Here is an 18,233-nt window from a genome sequence, read left to right on the forward strand (position 1 = left end):
TTGTTTTGTTTTTTGTTTAGTTTAGTTTATTTTAATTTATTTTCTTTGTTTTATCCATTAATATCCAAGCTGCTAGATTTTTGCTAGGTTATTAAAACCATGAAATGAAGTTAAAATGATAGTTCCGGTTATCTTGCAATTAGTTTTTCTTTAGTTTTTTTTTCGTTTCGTTTTGTTTATTTTTTTCACTGAATATCCATGCTGCTAGTTTTTGTTTTGTCATTTTCCTGAATACCTGGGCTGCTAGTTTCTATTCAGTACAAATGGGCACTTATTTTTACTCCATATACAGTATGTTGTCTCTCTGTATTTGTCTCTCTTAATTTAAAAATATGTACTATAATACGACTAAGTGGCATGATATAGTATATTGTGGTTGAACCCACTCTTGTTTTTTGTGCATTGTATGATTTTAAAGGACAAATATTTCACTTTCTATAAAGCTAGGCCATTAAACCCATGAAATGAAGTGGATATGATAGTTCCAGTTATCTTGCCATTGTATGCAAGCTTAATTAGTGCTATTATCATGACTCATTTCAGTAGTATGTGGTTGTATTTCATGCTGCTGTGTCCTCGGCCTTGGGAAATGTGAACAATGACATTGCTGCTTAATTATTGTTATGCAGGGTCATTTAGAGAGATTACATAACTATGCACTTAAGGCAGTCGTTCAGCTGAAACGCCTCTGATTGCCAAAAAAAAAAGAAGGTGCACACAGACATGGAAATCTCAATTTGTTTTAATTTATAAACCTGCAATTAAGTAATTATCACAATCCGGATAATATTCTCCTATGCTTCTTGCAGCTTCAAGAGTCATTATTTATTTCCGAATGACTAAATTGTGGTGCATGCATCTTTGTGCATCGTTTTGATTCCCAAACAACCCTTGAAAATGTATTTGAAAAGTTGCCGTGGCTGATTTGCTTATACTGTCATGAATACAGTCAGTTTGAATATCAGAACTGTCTTTGTATTCGTATGATGCACCATAACATCAATGAGACGCCACATCGAGCACTCAGACAGGAACACAGATGATCCACTTTGATATTTCACAGCAGCTTATAGAATATTCAGTTAACTCTTTCATTGTCAACCCCTATTCCAGCAGCCCTATTACATATATATAATAAGATTATTAAAACTGCTGATGTATTCATACTGTTCTTTCCTAAATAATTTATCAATGTTGCGTACTCTGTAGCTGTGATGGATCTCCACCCTCAAAGGTCACCCAATGCCCCGCTGCGCCTCCATGCAGTGGTCAGCAGGTGCTGTGTTCTGTGGGACTGAGCCTCACTCTGTCTCGGTCAGTGTTCCTGGACTACAGCAGACCCCATTTGGCGGCGGTTCTGCCTGTTAGAGACCTTTTGCATTGACTGTGGTGCCAGCTCATGGTGGGAAATGGGCAGTTTAGCCTCGCCCTCTCGGAATCACTGCTGATCTTGATGAAACGTCTGATGCCAGCCAAAATCCGCTGGTGCCGCTGCCAACCCAATATAATGGCTCTGCCAATGGGAGTGATGGGGAGCCAGGGATGAAAGAGAAAGGAAATGTTGGAGAGAATTTGTGTGGTTGAAAGGAATGGCGATTGATATGGCTTGATATCCCCCGTTGTGTTAAGGGAAGATCACAGGTTGATCAGGTCACATTTGAATCCTCGATTATATGGTTAGTTGCATTTTGTTATTTGCGTTTAGCATCGTTTTATCCCTGCTGACCGTGACACTTTCCAAGCAAGGGGTTGTGACCCCAGTTGAGAAATGGAGTACGTGTTCATGATTTAATTGCTTGGCTCTGGAGGCTTGATCTCTGTGAGCTGTGTAATGCTGAAGAGCACCTGTTGGGCATTGTGAGCCATTTCCTCAGTGTGTGATCAGTCGCTTTGAGAGTTCACAGGAAATGGAATTAACGCCTGAAAATGGCAGCACAATCACAGAAATGATGGGTCATTTCCTTTATTCTCAGAGTGTGTGATTATATGGTTAGTGATGGAAGAAATATCTGGCAAGACTTAAACACCACTGCCATTGTGCTGAACGTACCCTGTCTTGTATGCAGGTTCAAACTCAACTTTGACCTTATAAATCATTTAAATAAATAAATAAACAATACTTCTACAGAATTTGTTAAGGAATAATTGATGATGGGCTGTTGAATTGTTTGAATAAATTGTTAAAAAATAATGCATTATTTTCTTAATTATTCCATTTTTATTTATTTATTTATTTGTTTGTTTATTTTTATTTTATTTTATTTTTGAACATTGATAATAAGAAAAGTTATATTAGAATGATTTCTGAAGAATCATGCCACACTAAAGTCTGTAGAGTAAAGGCTACTGAAAATTCAGCTTTGCATCACAGGAAAAAACATGGTTATTTTAAATTGTAATAATTTTACTTTTGATGTATTTTTGATTAAACATATGCAGCTTTAGTGAACAAAAGCAACATTTTACTGACCCCCACACTTTTGAATAGTAGCGTGTGTAATATGTCACATTTGTATATATCTCACATTTTACCAGCACACATTGCTTCTTGTATTCCTCTTTTTTTATGTTTCCCTTTTTTTATTTTCTTCATTCCTGGTGGGCATAATGTGCACCATCAGCATGAACGCGCAGAGAACAATCACTGCGCCAGTGTTTGAAGAAAGTGAGAGTGTGTGAATGTGAATGTATTTTTGTTAGTGTGTGTGGTTGAGCGTGGAAGTCTGCCTAATCTTCTGGAATCCATGGAATCCATATTTATTCATATCTAAGCAGATAATTGGTTATGAATGTCCAACGAGGATGCTAACATCCTTCTAGTAGGGTTTGTGGTACAGTGTGGTTACTTCAGTAAAGTGAGCATAACTAATGTCACTCATTCTAATAAGATGGGTGTGTAGGTAGCTTTAGAATGTCAGTCTTACAGAAATGAGTCTAGTGTATGCAGAAGCTCTTTTATCACCACTTAGCAGCAAGGCAGCAAAGGATTCTGGGTTGGAATATGAGGATGAATAAGGACCTTGGTGCCAGATGCAAAATAAAGTCAGATTGTCTGAATAACCTTATGGTGCTGTAAACGTTAAAAAAAAGAGTGAAATAGATGTTTATTATGCATCACAGTGCACTCATCAGTGAGTTTTGCTCTGTTCTTTAATCATGGCTGTGGTAATTGCAGTGTCAGGGCACACAACCCTGTGTTTTGGGCTCAAGTTTTGGTAGACCAGGTGTCACACAGAACCTTAGCAGAGATGCTTTGTGGCAAGCAGTCCGACTCTCTTCACCCTTATCCACCTGATTACTAACACCCTCGCGTTCCCCCAGTGATGAAGTCCTGGTTTTGCCACTCCACCTGCCCTCCAAACGGCATTCTTAGTCTTTTGTCAATGCTTTTTTTTTTATGGTTTCCTCTTTCTCTCACAAACTGACTGTAAGTGTGGTCAGATATGTGTGTATAAGCAATAAATCTTACAGCCTGGTGGTTGTTTCAGTTTGACCCATAATTGTTTTGTTTGTTCTATCCCTCTTTCTAAAGTTCTGCCTATCCTGTTTGTCTTACGACAAACTTATAAGGTGTCGAGTGGAAACATCATCCCAAACCCCATGTGACTCACCTTTTCTGCCTCTGATGAGTCTGTATCACTGCTTTCAAAATTTAAATACAGCTAATTATAATTACCATAAACTACCCCTAACCCAAACAAACACACATTGACTTCACCTCTGTTAACGAGCACATTAAATTCAATTTGCAATCTGCATAGTCACAAGCGGTCAACCATTAATTTTTCCATGCTTATTTCTCTCAACATCTAAACTTGGAGAGCTGTTATTTTGTAAACAGGAAAGAAATGTATCCATTTATGCAGAATGACATTAAAGGGATAGTTCACCCAAAAATGAAAATTACCTCATGATGTACTTACCCTCAAGCCATCCTAGGTGTATATGACTTTCTTCTTTCAGATAAATACAGAGTTATATTAAAAAATGTACTGGCTCGTCCAAGCTTTATAATGGCAGTGAATAGGGGACGAGATTTTGAAGCCCAAAAAAGTAAATCCATCCATCATAAAAAGTGCTCAACACAACTCCAGGGGTTAATAAAGGCCTTCTGAAGCGAAGCGGTGCATTTCTGTAATAAAAATGGCAGAGAATTTCAATAGGCTGTAAACAAAACTAGAGATTACGGTTTATAAAGTTTTAATAACGGATATTTTTCTTACGCAAATACGTCACTTCCCTTCAGAAGGCCTTTATTAACTTTCTGGTGCCAGTTGGAGTATTTTTAAAATGGATGGATGCACTTTTTTGGGCTTTAAAATCTTAACCACTATTCACTGTCATTATAAAGCTTGGAAGAGCTAGGATATTTTTATTAGAACTCTGATTTTATTCGTTGAAAGAAGAAAGTCATATACATCTAGGATGGCTTGAGGGTGAGTATATCATGGAGTAATTTTCATTTTTGGGTGAACTATCCCTTTAAGATTTTTATGAAGAAATAAATAAGGTTGCTCCGGAGAAATAATGTTCAATTTCAATAAATTAAGTATCCATTCCACCATAAATAATTAGCAGCAGCCTTCCTTTTAACGTGTTTCCTCTACGTAGAATGAAGTAGTTCTTGTCAAAGAATAATTGATGTACTTTTGTAATGTCACTGCAGTTGTGTGACAGTTTTCATTGCAGGAATGCTGACCACCTGAGGAAGTCCCTTTAATGGCTAGTTAATTAGATTTAATGGTGATTAAATCTAATAGTGATAATGATTTAACATTGATTGATTACCTGAGGTCTAATCACCATCTCTCTCTCTCTCTCTCTCTCTCTCTCTCCTCACGTGCTGCTCGGCTGGTCAGATATTATCGCCGTTTCAGGTAAGCACTGTTTCAAATCCTCCTTTAGTCCGCTGAAACATCATCAGACGTCATCTACTGAGGCTGTTTTGTGTGTGTGCTGGTTTTACGAAAGCTGTAAATGCCATTTAAGGAAGGCAAGAACTCAAACGCTAATCTGACAATGCCTCAAATTGGAGGAAGTTGGCGATGTTAGCGATGGGATTGTTGTTAGGGTAATTGGAATGTTCTAGTGATGAGTGTGGGCTTCTGCAAGCTCACGACTGTGTGACGGCTGACACAGCCTTGAGATGAGACGTGAACGGATCATCCGGTACTCTGTTTAGACGTATCAGAGAATCAGCTAATGAGCCCGCTCAGAATACGGGACGATTATTTCCTGGGTCTGGATCCCATTTTCAGGGTGATTAATGTACATATGAGCTTGTGTTGTTGTTTTTTTGGTTTAGTTTTTTAAATAGTTTTCCTATTTTGAGAGCAAAAGTTATATTTAGATGAATGAGTCCTTTGTGATGAACCGAATCATGTAGTAATTGAAGAACATGACTTGGAGGATGAGGCTCTGGGGAAGGAAGTGAGATAGTGCTGGTGGTTTGGAGGATGGGATTGTCTCAGAGGACACATTTGGCACTGCTAAACAGTTTTAGCTGTTTTTCTGTTTTTGTTTTGGTTTTTGACTGTATCTTTCACTTATATATTCTTATATTCTTTTTGTATGACAAGCAATCAGCTCTTGTCTTTAGAAGACATCTAGAATTGATCAAATTTGCATTAAGGCTTTTTCAGAGCTGTTGATATGCTCTGACAAGCAGAATTGTGTTAGTTTCTAAAGATGAATAAGTAAGGTCTCAGAAATTGTGTAGTAAAATGTGTAAAAGTTATTTGTATGTGTGTGTGTAAATATGTGTAAAAATGAAATTGTAAACCAGTTACATTTATTGATATATGCTATTCACAACTGTTCAAAAGTGTGGAGAATTTTTTTTATATATTTATGAATCTCTTATTCTCAACAAGACATTTATTTGATTAAAAATACAGTAAAAAAAAACATGGCGAGAAATGGCTTAAATTCAACAGGGAACAAATTTGCAGCAAAGCAACATCAGCAGTCCTCAAATAAACATAAACCTATAATCATTCTTAATAACAGCTGTCATATGTCCCTGTAAGTTCCCATGCATTCCAATCATTTTGAGTGATCAACACTTAAAAACTTCATGTATTTTGAAGCTAAAAATGTACAGAAACCTTGCACATACTTAATTAGGTGCATTATTTTTATCTTGTGCATCATACGACTAATAAACAGTCTTTGGTTACCGTCCTCTCTTTCTCTGTCACGCTTTCTCTCTTCCCGTCAAACCATTTATCTCCTTTATTTTTCATCTCAGCGGTACCATCACTGTTTACACTCTTAATATCTTTCTTATAAACTCATCATGACAACGACAGATCCTCCCTGGGACAAAGAGAAAGTTATTAAAAAAAACTAAAAAACATTGGCATGAAGGGATCTTGAGGAAAAAAGCTGCATCAGTAGAGCCTGAGGGTATTTTAAACGTATTCTTTACAATGATTCCATGTAGCGGTCACCTGGGGCTAGCTGAGTAGCCGCATCAATTAAATTAGGTAGCAGCAGAACTCCTGCAGCCCCTGACTGCATCCTGTTTACCGGCGATCCCCGCGGACACTCTCCGCTCCTCTCTGCTGTGTACTGTAATTGCATTTAGGACACTGTCGCCTTGCAGAATATTGTAGAGAGTGAAAAAATGTACTCCAGAGAAGACAGGCTCTTCAGTATTACAAGCATGGACTACATTACCCATGAGGCCTTGCTGCTAGGGAATAGTGGAGGGGAGGGAACACGTGTTCATTTGTTTACATGGCCATCAAAAGGTTATGGCAGAAAGTTCAAACAAATAAGTTTCTGATTGCATGGACGCTTGGATGTTTATGTCCACAGAGGGTTGAAATTTAAGAACTAAAATGTGTGATATGGTTTTATATCATTCTTAATATAGCCAAGGAGGCTTTTTAACTCAAGGAACATATTGAATTATATGTGTATTGAATTATACAGGAGTTGTAATGTGCATATTGATTGTGGGAAGGCTATTAAAAGGTTGTGCTAGTGTTAGGTTACAGCGCTCCTGGTGTTGACTATCCGAATCTTGTCCTATCTTGACAGAATCTGCATTTTTCCGTGTATTATATTTAGGGATGGGAATAAAAACGATCCTTTGAATGGTAATCAGACTACACTGGTTGTTTTTGAATAAATTTTATCAGTGAAGTCCACTAATGTTTCTTATTAGTGATTCTATTTAATGACTCAAAATCACAGCATGACTAGAACTGCACTGTTTTTGATTCATTCAAATGAATCATTCATAAGTCTTTTGTTAAAAAAATAGACATAACTTGTCAAACTTTGATTATCATGCAATAAAAAGAACCGGTTCAAAAGCCACTGTTACGGAACTCCAAGGAAGAAGATGAGATGAGATGATCCAAAATAATAATCTTTAATAACCATCCACTTAAACGTGTTACATAGACAATAACTGGCAACTGAAAGGAGGAGCCAGCCAAAGCCGCAAGTGCAGGCAGGTCGACAACTGACCAAGGCGGAGCCGGATGGACGAGGAAGCCCGGAGAAGTCGTATGGCCGATGGTTTCCAGTGGAACCGAGTGAGGAAGGAGCCAAGGTGGAGCCGTGTCAACGGACCGAGGTGGAGCAGGGGGCATAGAGGTCAGAGGCGAAGACGGGACAGCAGCGATGATGGGGCGGGAGAGGGAGGCAGGGTGGGAATTCAGGACACACAGGAGTCGCTGGAGAAACAGGAGTATCTGGAGAAACAGGGGGCTTAGGACTCACCTAAGTCCACTATTATATTATATATTATAACCAGTTATAATTAATAATAAATATTCCCTTTTAAGCTAATTTGCTACATTGTAATGGCACATTGTGAAGAAGGTACTGTCTTCATGTCAAGCTGTTGGGGTTTGATGCTGTCCAACAGTTTTGTCAGACACTGGGTTGAGCATTCTGTGGAGACGATGTGATTACAGACTGCTTTTCTGTGATCTCATAAACACTTAGCACTTCTAAAGACCCTCGGCTTCTGTCAGGATCAAGCTCTTGGCCCATAAGAGGGACCACATAGACGGGTTAATTAAACTTAAATAATTAAAAAAAAAGAAAGTGGCAGTAATGACATGTGGTTTGGAAGGGCAAAAACATATGGCAGTAGACAACTTCCCATCTCTTCTCTGCCAGTCTGGGGTGATGCCCCACCTTCACTCGCTTTGATGATGTCAGCCAATGGCGGTGGCAAATTGCCAGTGTGGCATTAGGTATGCTGGACAGGTGGCAAAGAGAGAGAGAGGGGCACTAGCATGACACCATAATGAGAGGTATGCCAACTGTTTCCCCGTCTGCCGCTGGGCACGGCTCTCCGGACCGTTAAATTACAGAGTTGAGAGGCGTTTCCTGTTTCTCTCGCTCGGTCTTACACCCGTGCTGTCTTTCTCGCTTTCTCTCTCAATCTTTACATAGAACCCATTTACCTCTCCTCTCTCTGATGGAATCAGGTTTCTCCTCTTTGAACAGCATATCCCAGTTTCTGTCTGTGTCCATTTCTTCCCTAGCAATTTCCGTGGCTACTTGATCTGAACTTGACAGTCACTGAATGACACAAAGTGACCGGGCCATCTCAAATCATGAGGCGTTACACAGAATGATCTGGTAAGAGGATTTCCTGTTGTCAGGCTGTGATTTAGTTGTCAGTAATTGTCAACGAGGGCTGGAAAAGCTCTGAAAAACTGCCCCGATGTTGCGAGGTTATTTTACCCTCCTGATATTTCGTAATTTGTCTCTTTATCTCGCCATCCTACTGTTTGTCTCAGATAAATACACTGTGGCATCTTATCATAGCAGATGCGTATTTAATCAGGATGCAAATACAGATAATTAGAGAGATTATGAGTCCGTTTGATCGAGTTTAATTGTTTTTGATATGCAGCTTCCTCTCTGCTCTGAATTGCAATTCATTACTACGCTGCCCGAAAGTTATCGTAACAGACTGGTGGAATGTGGCCTCGTCACCGCTAATAGTGGACGACGGCCGTAATTAACCCAACACACTCTGTCGCCATAGTCACAATCTCGTTCAGACAAAGCCGCCGCAGGGCCTTTAATGTGTGTTTGTATTTAACCCAGATTAGGTAGGAGAGTCATGCAATCACATTTGAATAAATGTCTCATTATCTCTAATAGTGTTGGCTTATGGTCGCATGCTATTGTCGGAAATTGTTTCAGGTTAAGACGATTACACAGAACAGTGGGGGAACGTAAACGGTGATTGCCATGACCTTGTCAGGGCTTGACAGTCAAATTTTTTTCAACCGCCCCGTCAGGCCAGCAGTTCATATTCTAACTGGGGATGTTTTCAGTGACTCTGAGCCCACCCCTCCCAAAAAATTATTAATTAAATAAATAAATAAAATATACATATACATATATATTTATAAAAAGTGTGTGTATTTATTTTACATTTATTATTTATATTTTGTTTATATTTATAAATAAAAATATATTTACAAAACTTTTATTTTATTAAACATTTTTAGTACATTAAAAAGTGATTTCTTAAAAAGTGATGTTTTGTTAAAGTTTCTGAAGCAAAGTTTTTAAATATTTGTTATTGATTTATTTATTTTTTAAAGAAACAACTTATTATTTTATTTACGCATTTTTTTGGAAACAGAATATACTTTTAGTTCATTTGAATATATTTAAAGTCCTTTTAAGTAACTTTATTATTTTAGCAACATTTTTTGTTCTAGAATGTTTTGAAAGACAACATTTAATAATACCCATAAATTGTTTTTTGTTTTTTTTTTGTTTTTTTATATATATTTGTTTTAAGTTTTGTTGAGTGTCATGTAATGAAATTAATATTCTTGAGTGATTTTTAAAAAGTTTTTTGTTGTTGTTGTTGTCTCAATACCCATATCCACACTTCTCTTCTGAATGTCTCTCGCTCAGGTACAGGACAAATACCCAATAATTGTAACAAAGTGAGAAATCAATAAAGGTTGCTGAAGGGATGGAAAAGGTTGTAAATCAATAAAGCAGAGAGGTGAAGGCCTCAGAGGACATTTACATGGTCCCAAATACTTGCTGCCTGGCTTCTAGTCAAGTCAAGTCAAGTTGAGCTTTATTGTCATTCCGCTACATGTGGGGGACATACAGTGAAACGAATGTCGTGCCTCGCAGGACCACGGTGCTACATAAATACAGAAATACAACAATGAAGTTAAAAAAAAACCACTATAAACCTGTACACAACTAACCTACTGACAGATTTAACTATAAGTATACTATATATAAGTATTTACCCTATACAAACTAAAAAATAGAAGATAAAAAGTACAAACTATATGAATGTTTCACATAAATATTTACCCTATACAAACTAAAAAATAGAAGATAAAAAATACAAACTATACGAATGCGTCACATAAATATTTACCCTACACAAATTAAAAAATAGAAGATAAAAAATACAAACTATACGAATGCTTCACAAAATACTGTACATGTGCAAAGAGAGACATTTTGAGTCAAGCAGCTGGTTGGGGAACAGAGCAGGATGATTTGTAGTGCCTGAGCATGTAAACATACATATACAGTATTGCTGAGTCTTTTGTGGGATTGTGTACACGCAGCAGTGTGTGTAAAGTGTCTAGTGCACATAGAGGAGAGTGTGTTACTACAGGTGGTTTGTACAGGCCCACTCACCTGTGTGTAGCACACTTCGAATTGCACAAAAAGAAGTTCCATACAGTTTTTTCTTTGGTGTGGTAAGGTTGGGGGGTGGTCCATGTTTCAGGAAGTAGGGGTTTGCATGGGGTTTCAGAAGGGGGCGGGGTGATTTGAGTTCAGGGCTCTCACAGCCTGGGGGAAAAAGCTGTTGAGCAGTCTGGCGGAGTGGGCTCTGATGCTCCGGTACCGTCTTCCTGATGGTAGGAGCTGGAAGAGACTGTGGGAGGGATGGGTGGAGTCCTTCACGATGCTGTTGGTTTTGCTGGAGCATCATGTAAGGAAAATGTCCAGGATGGAGGGGAGGGGGGCACTGATGATCTTTGCAGCTGTGTTCACTGTCCGCTGGAGGGTCTTGCGGTCAGCAGCACTGCAGTTCCCGTACCAGACAGTGATGCAGCTGGTCAGCACACTCTCAATGGTGCCTCTGTAGAATGTGGTGAGGATGGGTGGAGGGAGACTTGCTCTTTTCAGCCGGCGGAGAAAGTGTAGGTGCTGTTGTGCCTTTTTGGAGAGTGACTTGGTGTTGGTGGTCCAGGTGAGATACTCTGTGATGTTCACCCCCAGGAATTTAGTGGTGCTGACTCTCTCCACAGTCGAGCTGTCGATGGTCAGTGGGGGGTGGTCAACGGAGTTTCTTCTGAAGTCCATCACAACCTCCTTTGTCTTCTCCACATTGAGGGACAGATTGCTAGTGCCACACCATTCAGCCAGCTGTGCCACTTCCTCTCTGTAGAGCGTTTCATCGTTGTTGCTGATGAGACCTACCACTGTTGTGTCATCAGCAAACTTGATGATGTGGTTGGAGCTGAACTTGGCAGTGCAGTCATGTGTCAGCAGTGTGAAGAGCAGCGGGCTGAGCACACAGCCTTGTGGGGCCCCTGTGCTCAGTGTGGTAGAGTTCGAGGTGTTGTGGCCACACAGACTGACTGAGGTCTTCCGGTTAGAAAGTCCAGGATCCAATTACACAGGGAATTGTTAAGGCCCAGCAGGTTTAGTTTATTTATGAGCTGTTGTGGGATTATTGTGTTGAATGCCGAGCTGACGTCAATGAACAGCATTCTAACATAGGAGTCTTTATTTTCTAGGTGGGTAAGAGCCAGGTGGAGGGTGGAGGAAATTGTATTGTCCGTAGAGCGGTTTGGACGGTATGCAAACTGGAGCGGGTCGAGTGTGTTGGGAAGGCTGGTTTTGATGTTGTGCATGACTAACCTCTCAAAGCACTTCATCATGATTGGAGTCAGTGCTATGGGACGGTAGTCATTTAGACAGGACACAGGTGATTTCTTTGGTACCGGTATGATTGTTGTGGATTTGAAACACGTGGGGACGACTGCATGGCTCAGCGAGGTGATGAAGATATCTGTTAGGACATCTGTCAGCTGTGCAGCACAGTCTCTCAGAACACGGCCAGGTATGTTGTCAGGACCCGCAGCCTTGCGTGGGTTAATCCTAGAAAGGGTCTTCCTTATGTCGGCTGGAGACAGACAGAACGCCCGGTCGTTGGGAGGTGTGGGCAGTTTTTGTGCAGGTGTGTCATTCTGCATTTCAAACCGTGAATAAAAGTGGTTGAGTGCATCGGGCAGGGATGTGTCCTCATCACAGGCCTGTGGCGGGGGCTTGTAGTCAATGATGGTTTGAATGGCTTGCCACAGGCTCCGTGTGTCTCTGCTGTCTGTGAAGTGATTGTTGATTTTTTGAGCGTATGACCGTTTTGCATTTTTGATGCCACAGGACAGACTGGCTCTTGCTGTTTTGAGGGCTGCATTATCTCCTGATCTGAATGCTTCATCTCTGGTCTTTAGCAGCCCATGAACCTCTGCTGTCATCCATGGCTTCTGGTTTGCACGTGTGGTGATGGTCTTGGTGACTGTCACGTCATCAGTGCACTTTCTGATGTAAGCAGTCACAGTTTCAGTGTACTCATGCAGGTCTATGTGTTTGTTGTAGGTGGCTGCCTCTTTAAACATGTTCCAGTCTGTGTCCTGGAAGCAGTCCTGCAGTGCTGAGGTGGCATTGTCTGGCCATACTGTTATCTGCTTTTGAACCGGTTTGGCGAGTTTGAGAAGTGGTCTATATGCTGGGATTAGCATAACAGCGATGTGGTCTGAGTACCCAAGGTGGGGGCGGGTTACAGCCTTGTAAGAGTTCTTTACTGTTGTGTAAACAAAGTCCAGTGTGTTGTTTCCCCTTGTTGCAAAGTTCACATGTTGGTAGAACTTTGGCAAAACTGTCTTTAAGTTTGCGTGGTTGAAGTCACCGGCTATGATGAAAAAAGCATCAGGGTTATTTGTTTGTTGTTCGCTGATGGCGCTATACAGTTCACGAAGCGTGTCCTTAGCGTTTGGACATGGGGGGATGTAAACTGCAACAATAACAATGACCGTGAACTCCCGCGGCAGACAGAACGGTCGACACTTCACAAACATAAACTCCACCAGCGATGAACAGTGTTTTGATAATACTGCAGCATTGTTACACCAGTCTTTGTTGATATACACACACAAGCCACCTCCGCGGGTCTTACCAGACAGTGATTAATCTCTATCCACTCGGAAGGTGGTTAGCCCGTGCTGCTGAATGGCGGCGTCCGGGATGTTGTCGTTTAGCCATGTTTCGGTGAAAACAAACACACAACAATCCCTTGCCTCATGCTGTGTAGACCGACTGAGTTGAATTAAGTCCAGATTGTTTTCCAGAGAGCAAACGTTTGAGAGCATGAGTGTTGGAAGAGCCGGTCTCGTGGGGTTAGATCTTAGCCTAGCTCGTATACCTCCACGCTTACCGCGCTTCCGTCCTCTCTCACACCGCTTGCGACGCTGCCTTGTGCGGGTAGCATCAGTAGGCCAGGCTGCGGTCTCGAGGTCCGGCTCCAGCAGTAAACAAAGGCCTCGTAGCTTCTCAGTAGCCAGCGGCGAGAGTTGTTGTTTGTATGCGTTGCCGATATCCAAAGACTTTGGCGATCATAGATGAGTTTTGGGGTGATTTCCTTATTAGTTAGCGGTAAACTGACACTATTTGGAGACGAACAGACGACATTAAAAGACATAAAAGCACCGTCTTTGGGACCCGGAGTAGCCGCTGCGTCTGATCGCGCCGCCATCTTGGATCTAAATTACATTTATATTTGATTGGCTATTGACATTACATGTGTGTCCACTGCATATTTCCCCAATGAGTAGACCATATCAGTTTAAAATAGTTTCTATGAGCACGTTTTTCATCATGTGTGTCATGCATATGATGAACGCACACACCAGCCCTCCTGTGCAGGCAAGCATGGGAATACTAACAGAAAACGTTCTCTAGGATTTGTGTGTTTTTAATGCAAGTATGTATTAAACCATTTTGTAAACATTTGACTGAAATTGATTCTGATACATTTTAGTTTTTCTTTGTTTCTATAACTTAAAGCTCAAGACTTCGGAACAGACTTATAATGTAAGAAACATAGTATCACCTGCAGTTGCTATGACACACCAGCCGTCTGTAGGCTTGTTAAAGGCCAAGTCGCATACAAAAGCAACTTCTTTGTCATGTTACTCTTTCTAATGATCTTCAAAATGTCATTTAGTATGTCTCCAACTCTCCCCGACTGTGTCGTCTGAACACTTGCCTCTTTAAAATACCTTCTCAGCTAAAGGAATTCAGGAGATGAGAGCAGTTTATTTCAGCTTAAAGCAACAGTTCACCTAAAAATTAGAAGATTAAAGATCCAGATCTAAGTCAGGGGTGATTAAATGATGACAGAAGTGTTGGTTTTGGTGTTCTGTTCCTTTATGTATGCTCAGCAGTTTTCAATTTTCTTTCTTTTTTTTTCACTTGAAATGAGCATTTACAGAAAGTTGTCTTTTTTATAGTGCCATGACAGCCATTTTGCATAATCTACAACAGATGTTTTTTTTTTTTCCCTCACTCATAAAAAGTACACCACCTTTTGAACTTTTGAATCTTTCGATTTGAGAGAAACTGAGGAACTGAGGAACAGTCATGATTAGTGTAAAAACTGTTCATAGTGTACATAGTTTAAATGTCATATTTTATTATGTATCTCCATATTTTAAGATGTATACAACTGAATCAATGCACTGAAACAAAACAATGGAAGGATGGTCAAATGTTCTAATCGGTTCAATGCGACCTTCTTATAACAAAATGGAAAATAAAAAAATCTGATAACATAAAAGGAAACATGAAGAAACACCGATAACACTTTACACTTCTTCCCATTGCTTTAAGAGAGAGCACATTCCTGCTTTAAAATGATAACCAGTGAATTTTGAATTCATCCTAAATTGAACGGAGTCTTGCTGAACTGAGACAGCATCTCTTCTTGAACGATAAACACATGCAATTACACATGGAGGTGTATAAATTTTTTGTGGTTACGAGTCTACATGAGTCTATATGATTTGTAACACGTTTCAAAAGTACTTTTTATTTCAGTATAACATTTGAATGTTGAAGAAATTACAAAGAGTGCACATTTAAGAAAAACCTTTGACATGTTTTGCTAAAAAGACTATTAAAAAACAAACCAAAAAAATTAACTATTAAGTGGTTTCTGTCACTAGCACTGATCATCAAACAATCATAGTTTGTGTAATAACTGCTCAAAACACGAATTTCCTTCACATCTAGTGCAATATGTTTTGGTTTGTAATTTTGGGTCTGTAATGCGCTTTGGTCAACTTGTGTTGTTTTTAAATGTGCTGTAGAAATAAACGATTGATTGATTGATTGATTGATTGATTGATTGATATTAGCATTTAAGATATTTAAACCAAATCAGGTGATATCTCTGTGGAAATAAAGTTTGAACATACCCCACCTTGTTACTGTGTCCTAAAACAAAGTCATTTTCTCTCAAGTTTCTGTAAATCAAAGTAACAAATTTTCTGCACTGGTAGAATATCATCTCCACTCCATCTTTCTGTTCAGCTCCTATGTCTCTGCAATAGTTCTGTTAACATAAGTAGCATATGTACTCTCAGAGATATATTCAAATTGGTAAAAAAAAAAAATCTTTATAATATATTTCCTATTCTGATCTTATGACACAGTTGGAGTCTAGAAAACTGGATTTTGTCCTCAAGCAAAGCATAGAAAAAAAGCCATAGTGAATATTACCTAGATTTAGCCTAGCACTAACTTCAGTACATTCTTTCTAGTGTGAAGCTGCAGACTCTTGATCTGGTGCGTGTTGGAGCTCATTGTTTGGTACTTCTGCTATTAGCATTACTACTATTGAGATATCGGAAATACAACAGTACAACAGCGCAATGCTAGCTGCTATGTGTTTTAAAACTGCAAAAAGCTGCACATCTGCACCAACAACATAGAAACAAACTTATTTCCTCAATGATTTAAATAAAGATGTATTACAATGGAACTTTTTGAAACAATCTATAGCTTACAAAAAAAGGCAATACAAGTACACATTTATATTTTTACCTGCTTCCTATAAGCGATCGTATTACAGACTTTATTTTAAGATGGTTTTCTTTCACAAATCCATTTAAAAGCAGAACTACATGGATAGTCATACCACTCTGATTTATGATAATTTGAAGTCACAGCACAGTCCTTGTATGTCCATTGGGCTCTCCAGATGCCCACAAGCTGAAACTACAAACCATCATTACAAACCATTGCATTCTATGTAATATGATACTGATTGAAACATTTATTACATAATAATAAGTTCAGTTCAGTGTTTTCTCACCTGGAGTTCAGTGTGCTGCCATCAACCCATTTCCATGTTCCCACCATATACCATATTAGTCAGGCCAATCCAGACTTCACCAAATGAAAAAAAAAAAACTAATTATAAAATATAATTAAAATAATGTTTTAATATCTTAACTGACATACATTTAATGAGTAAATTAATCTTTTTGAGTCAGTGTTTTACTCACTTGTTCTTCGTTGCCGTTTGTAATAGTCAGATTTGAGTCAGAAATGTTGTCAGAAATGTAGTATAAACCAGATTGATAGCACCTCCATCCATCTGGTAACAGAACCAGATTAGTTACAAGCCCCTTGTTCTCATTTACCCTGAATTTAAACTTACTAATAACAGCTTGCACTAACACACATATGACATCTTTTTAACAATGAATATTTGTGTAGTTTTAGTGTGTACTTCTAGATTACCCATTTCACGAAGATGTTTTGAAAGGGTTTTTTTCCCCTCAGGGCTAAAATATGTGTGTTAGTTATTGCTAAAATGAAATTAGTCCCAGTACCTGTGCTGTTCCTCTTGCACATTTTCGGTCTTTTAGAGTCAAATCATGCAAGTTGCCGGTGTGTGGACTGCACTGTTGTGTACTTTAAGAGGCTGAACGATAACTACACCACTGACCACACTGAGCAGTCATATCCTGTGTGCTTATATAAAAAACATTTTTGCAGATAAATGATAAAGATAAAGCCCCCCCCCCCCCATGCACAGACACACATTTTTTGTAGACTGATAGAAAAACGAGTCATGTTAAGCCTTTGCTTGAATTTGCTTCTTTTTTTTTTTTTTATAAATGATTGAAATGCATTATTTTCTTTTTTTTAAAGGTAATAGTTGTGTCATTAATTACTCACCTTCATGTCGTTCCAAACATGTAAGACCTTCTTTTATCTTCAGAACACAAATTAAGATATCTTTGATTACATCCGTGAGCTTTCTGACCCTGCACAGACAGCAATGCAACTACCATGTTCAAAATTAAGGTTAAGCTACTGATGTCACATGGACTATTTTAACTATGACCTTACTACATTTCTGGGACTTGAACGTGGTAGTTGCATTGCTGCCTATGCAGGGTCAGAAAGCTCTCAGATTTCAACAAAAAATGTCTTAATTTGTATTACGAAGATAACACAAATCTTACAGGTTTGGAACGACATGAGGGTTAGTAATTAATGACATAATTTTCATTTTTGGATGAACTATCCCTTTAAATGTAAAGCGTGTAGTTTCTGCGTTACAGTCATTACCAGGCATAATTGAAGGAAAAACTAAAGAACCACACACCAAACTTGATCTGTTGAGATGTTAATATTGCAGCATTTTAACTTTAAGTTTGACTTTGCGAGATGTTGTTTCAGTAACAACATATAATAGAATAATAAATGAGCTTACTCAGAGTTTCAATGATAAAGATGATTTACTACATGAGAACTTCCGGCAAGGCTAAGGGTTAATCCAGGAAACACGGGCAAGAATCAAAACACTAGAAAACACAAAAGGCAAGGCAAGGCAAGGCTATGATAACCGAGTGGCTCCGTAGAGTAGCTATCGCTAGGTGAGTGATATACACTATACAATACTCGGCAGAGAGGAATAGGAAGTCCATGGTTTAAGTAAGCTGTGTAATCACTGCAATCAGCTGTGTGTCGTCATTGCAATGGATTATGGGAATTGTGGTTTGAGGTGAAGTGCAACAGTAGTGTGGTGCAAGAGTCAATGTGGTGAGCGAGTGACCTCTGGTGGTGAGTAAACGGAAGTTCATAGACCAGATTCGTGACAGTTTGCACTAGTAACCTTT

General features: G+C 39.1%; 1 protein-coding gene across 3 annotated transcripts in view; it reads left to right on the top strand.

Moving 5' to 3' along the window:
- Positions 1 to 18,233, top strand: part of LOC306864231 (cell adhesion molecule 2-like) — a 389,175-nt gene that overhangs the window by 240,018 nt on the left and 130,924 nt on the right. For 2 of the 3 annotated variants that reach the window (XM_079408079.1, XM_079408081.1), the window contains exon 2: positions 4,860 to 4,877. The exons of the other annotated variant lie outside the window; for it this stretch is intronic. In XM_079408079.1, the coding sequence (XP_079264205.1) occupies positions 4,860 to 4,877 (18 nt within the window). The remainder of the gene's footprint in view (positions 1 to 4,859; positions 4,878 to 18,233) is intronic. 3 annotated transcript variants of the gene reach the window in all.

Source organism: Barbus barbus, assembly GCF_936440315.1.
Source record: "Barbus barbus genome assembly, chromosome: 45".
Taxonomy (NCBI): domain Eukaryota; kingdom Metazoa; phylum Chordata; class Actinopteri; order Cypriniformes; family Cyprinidae; genus Barbus; species Barbus barbus.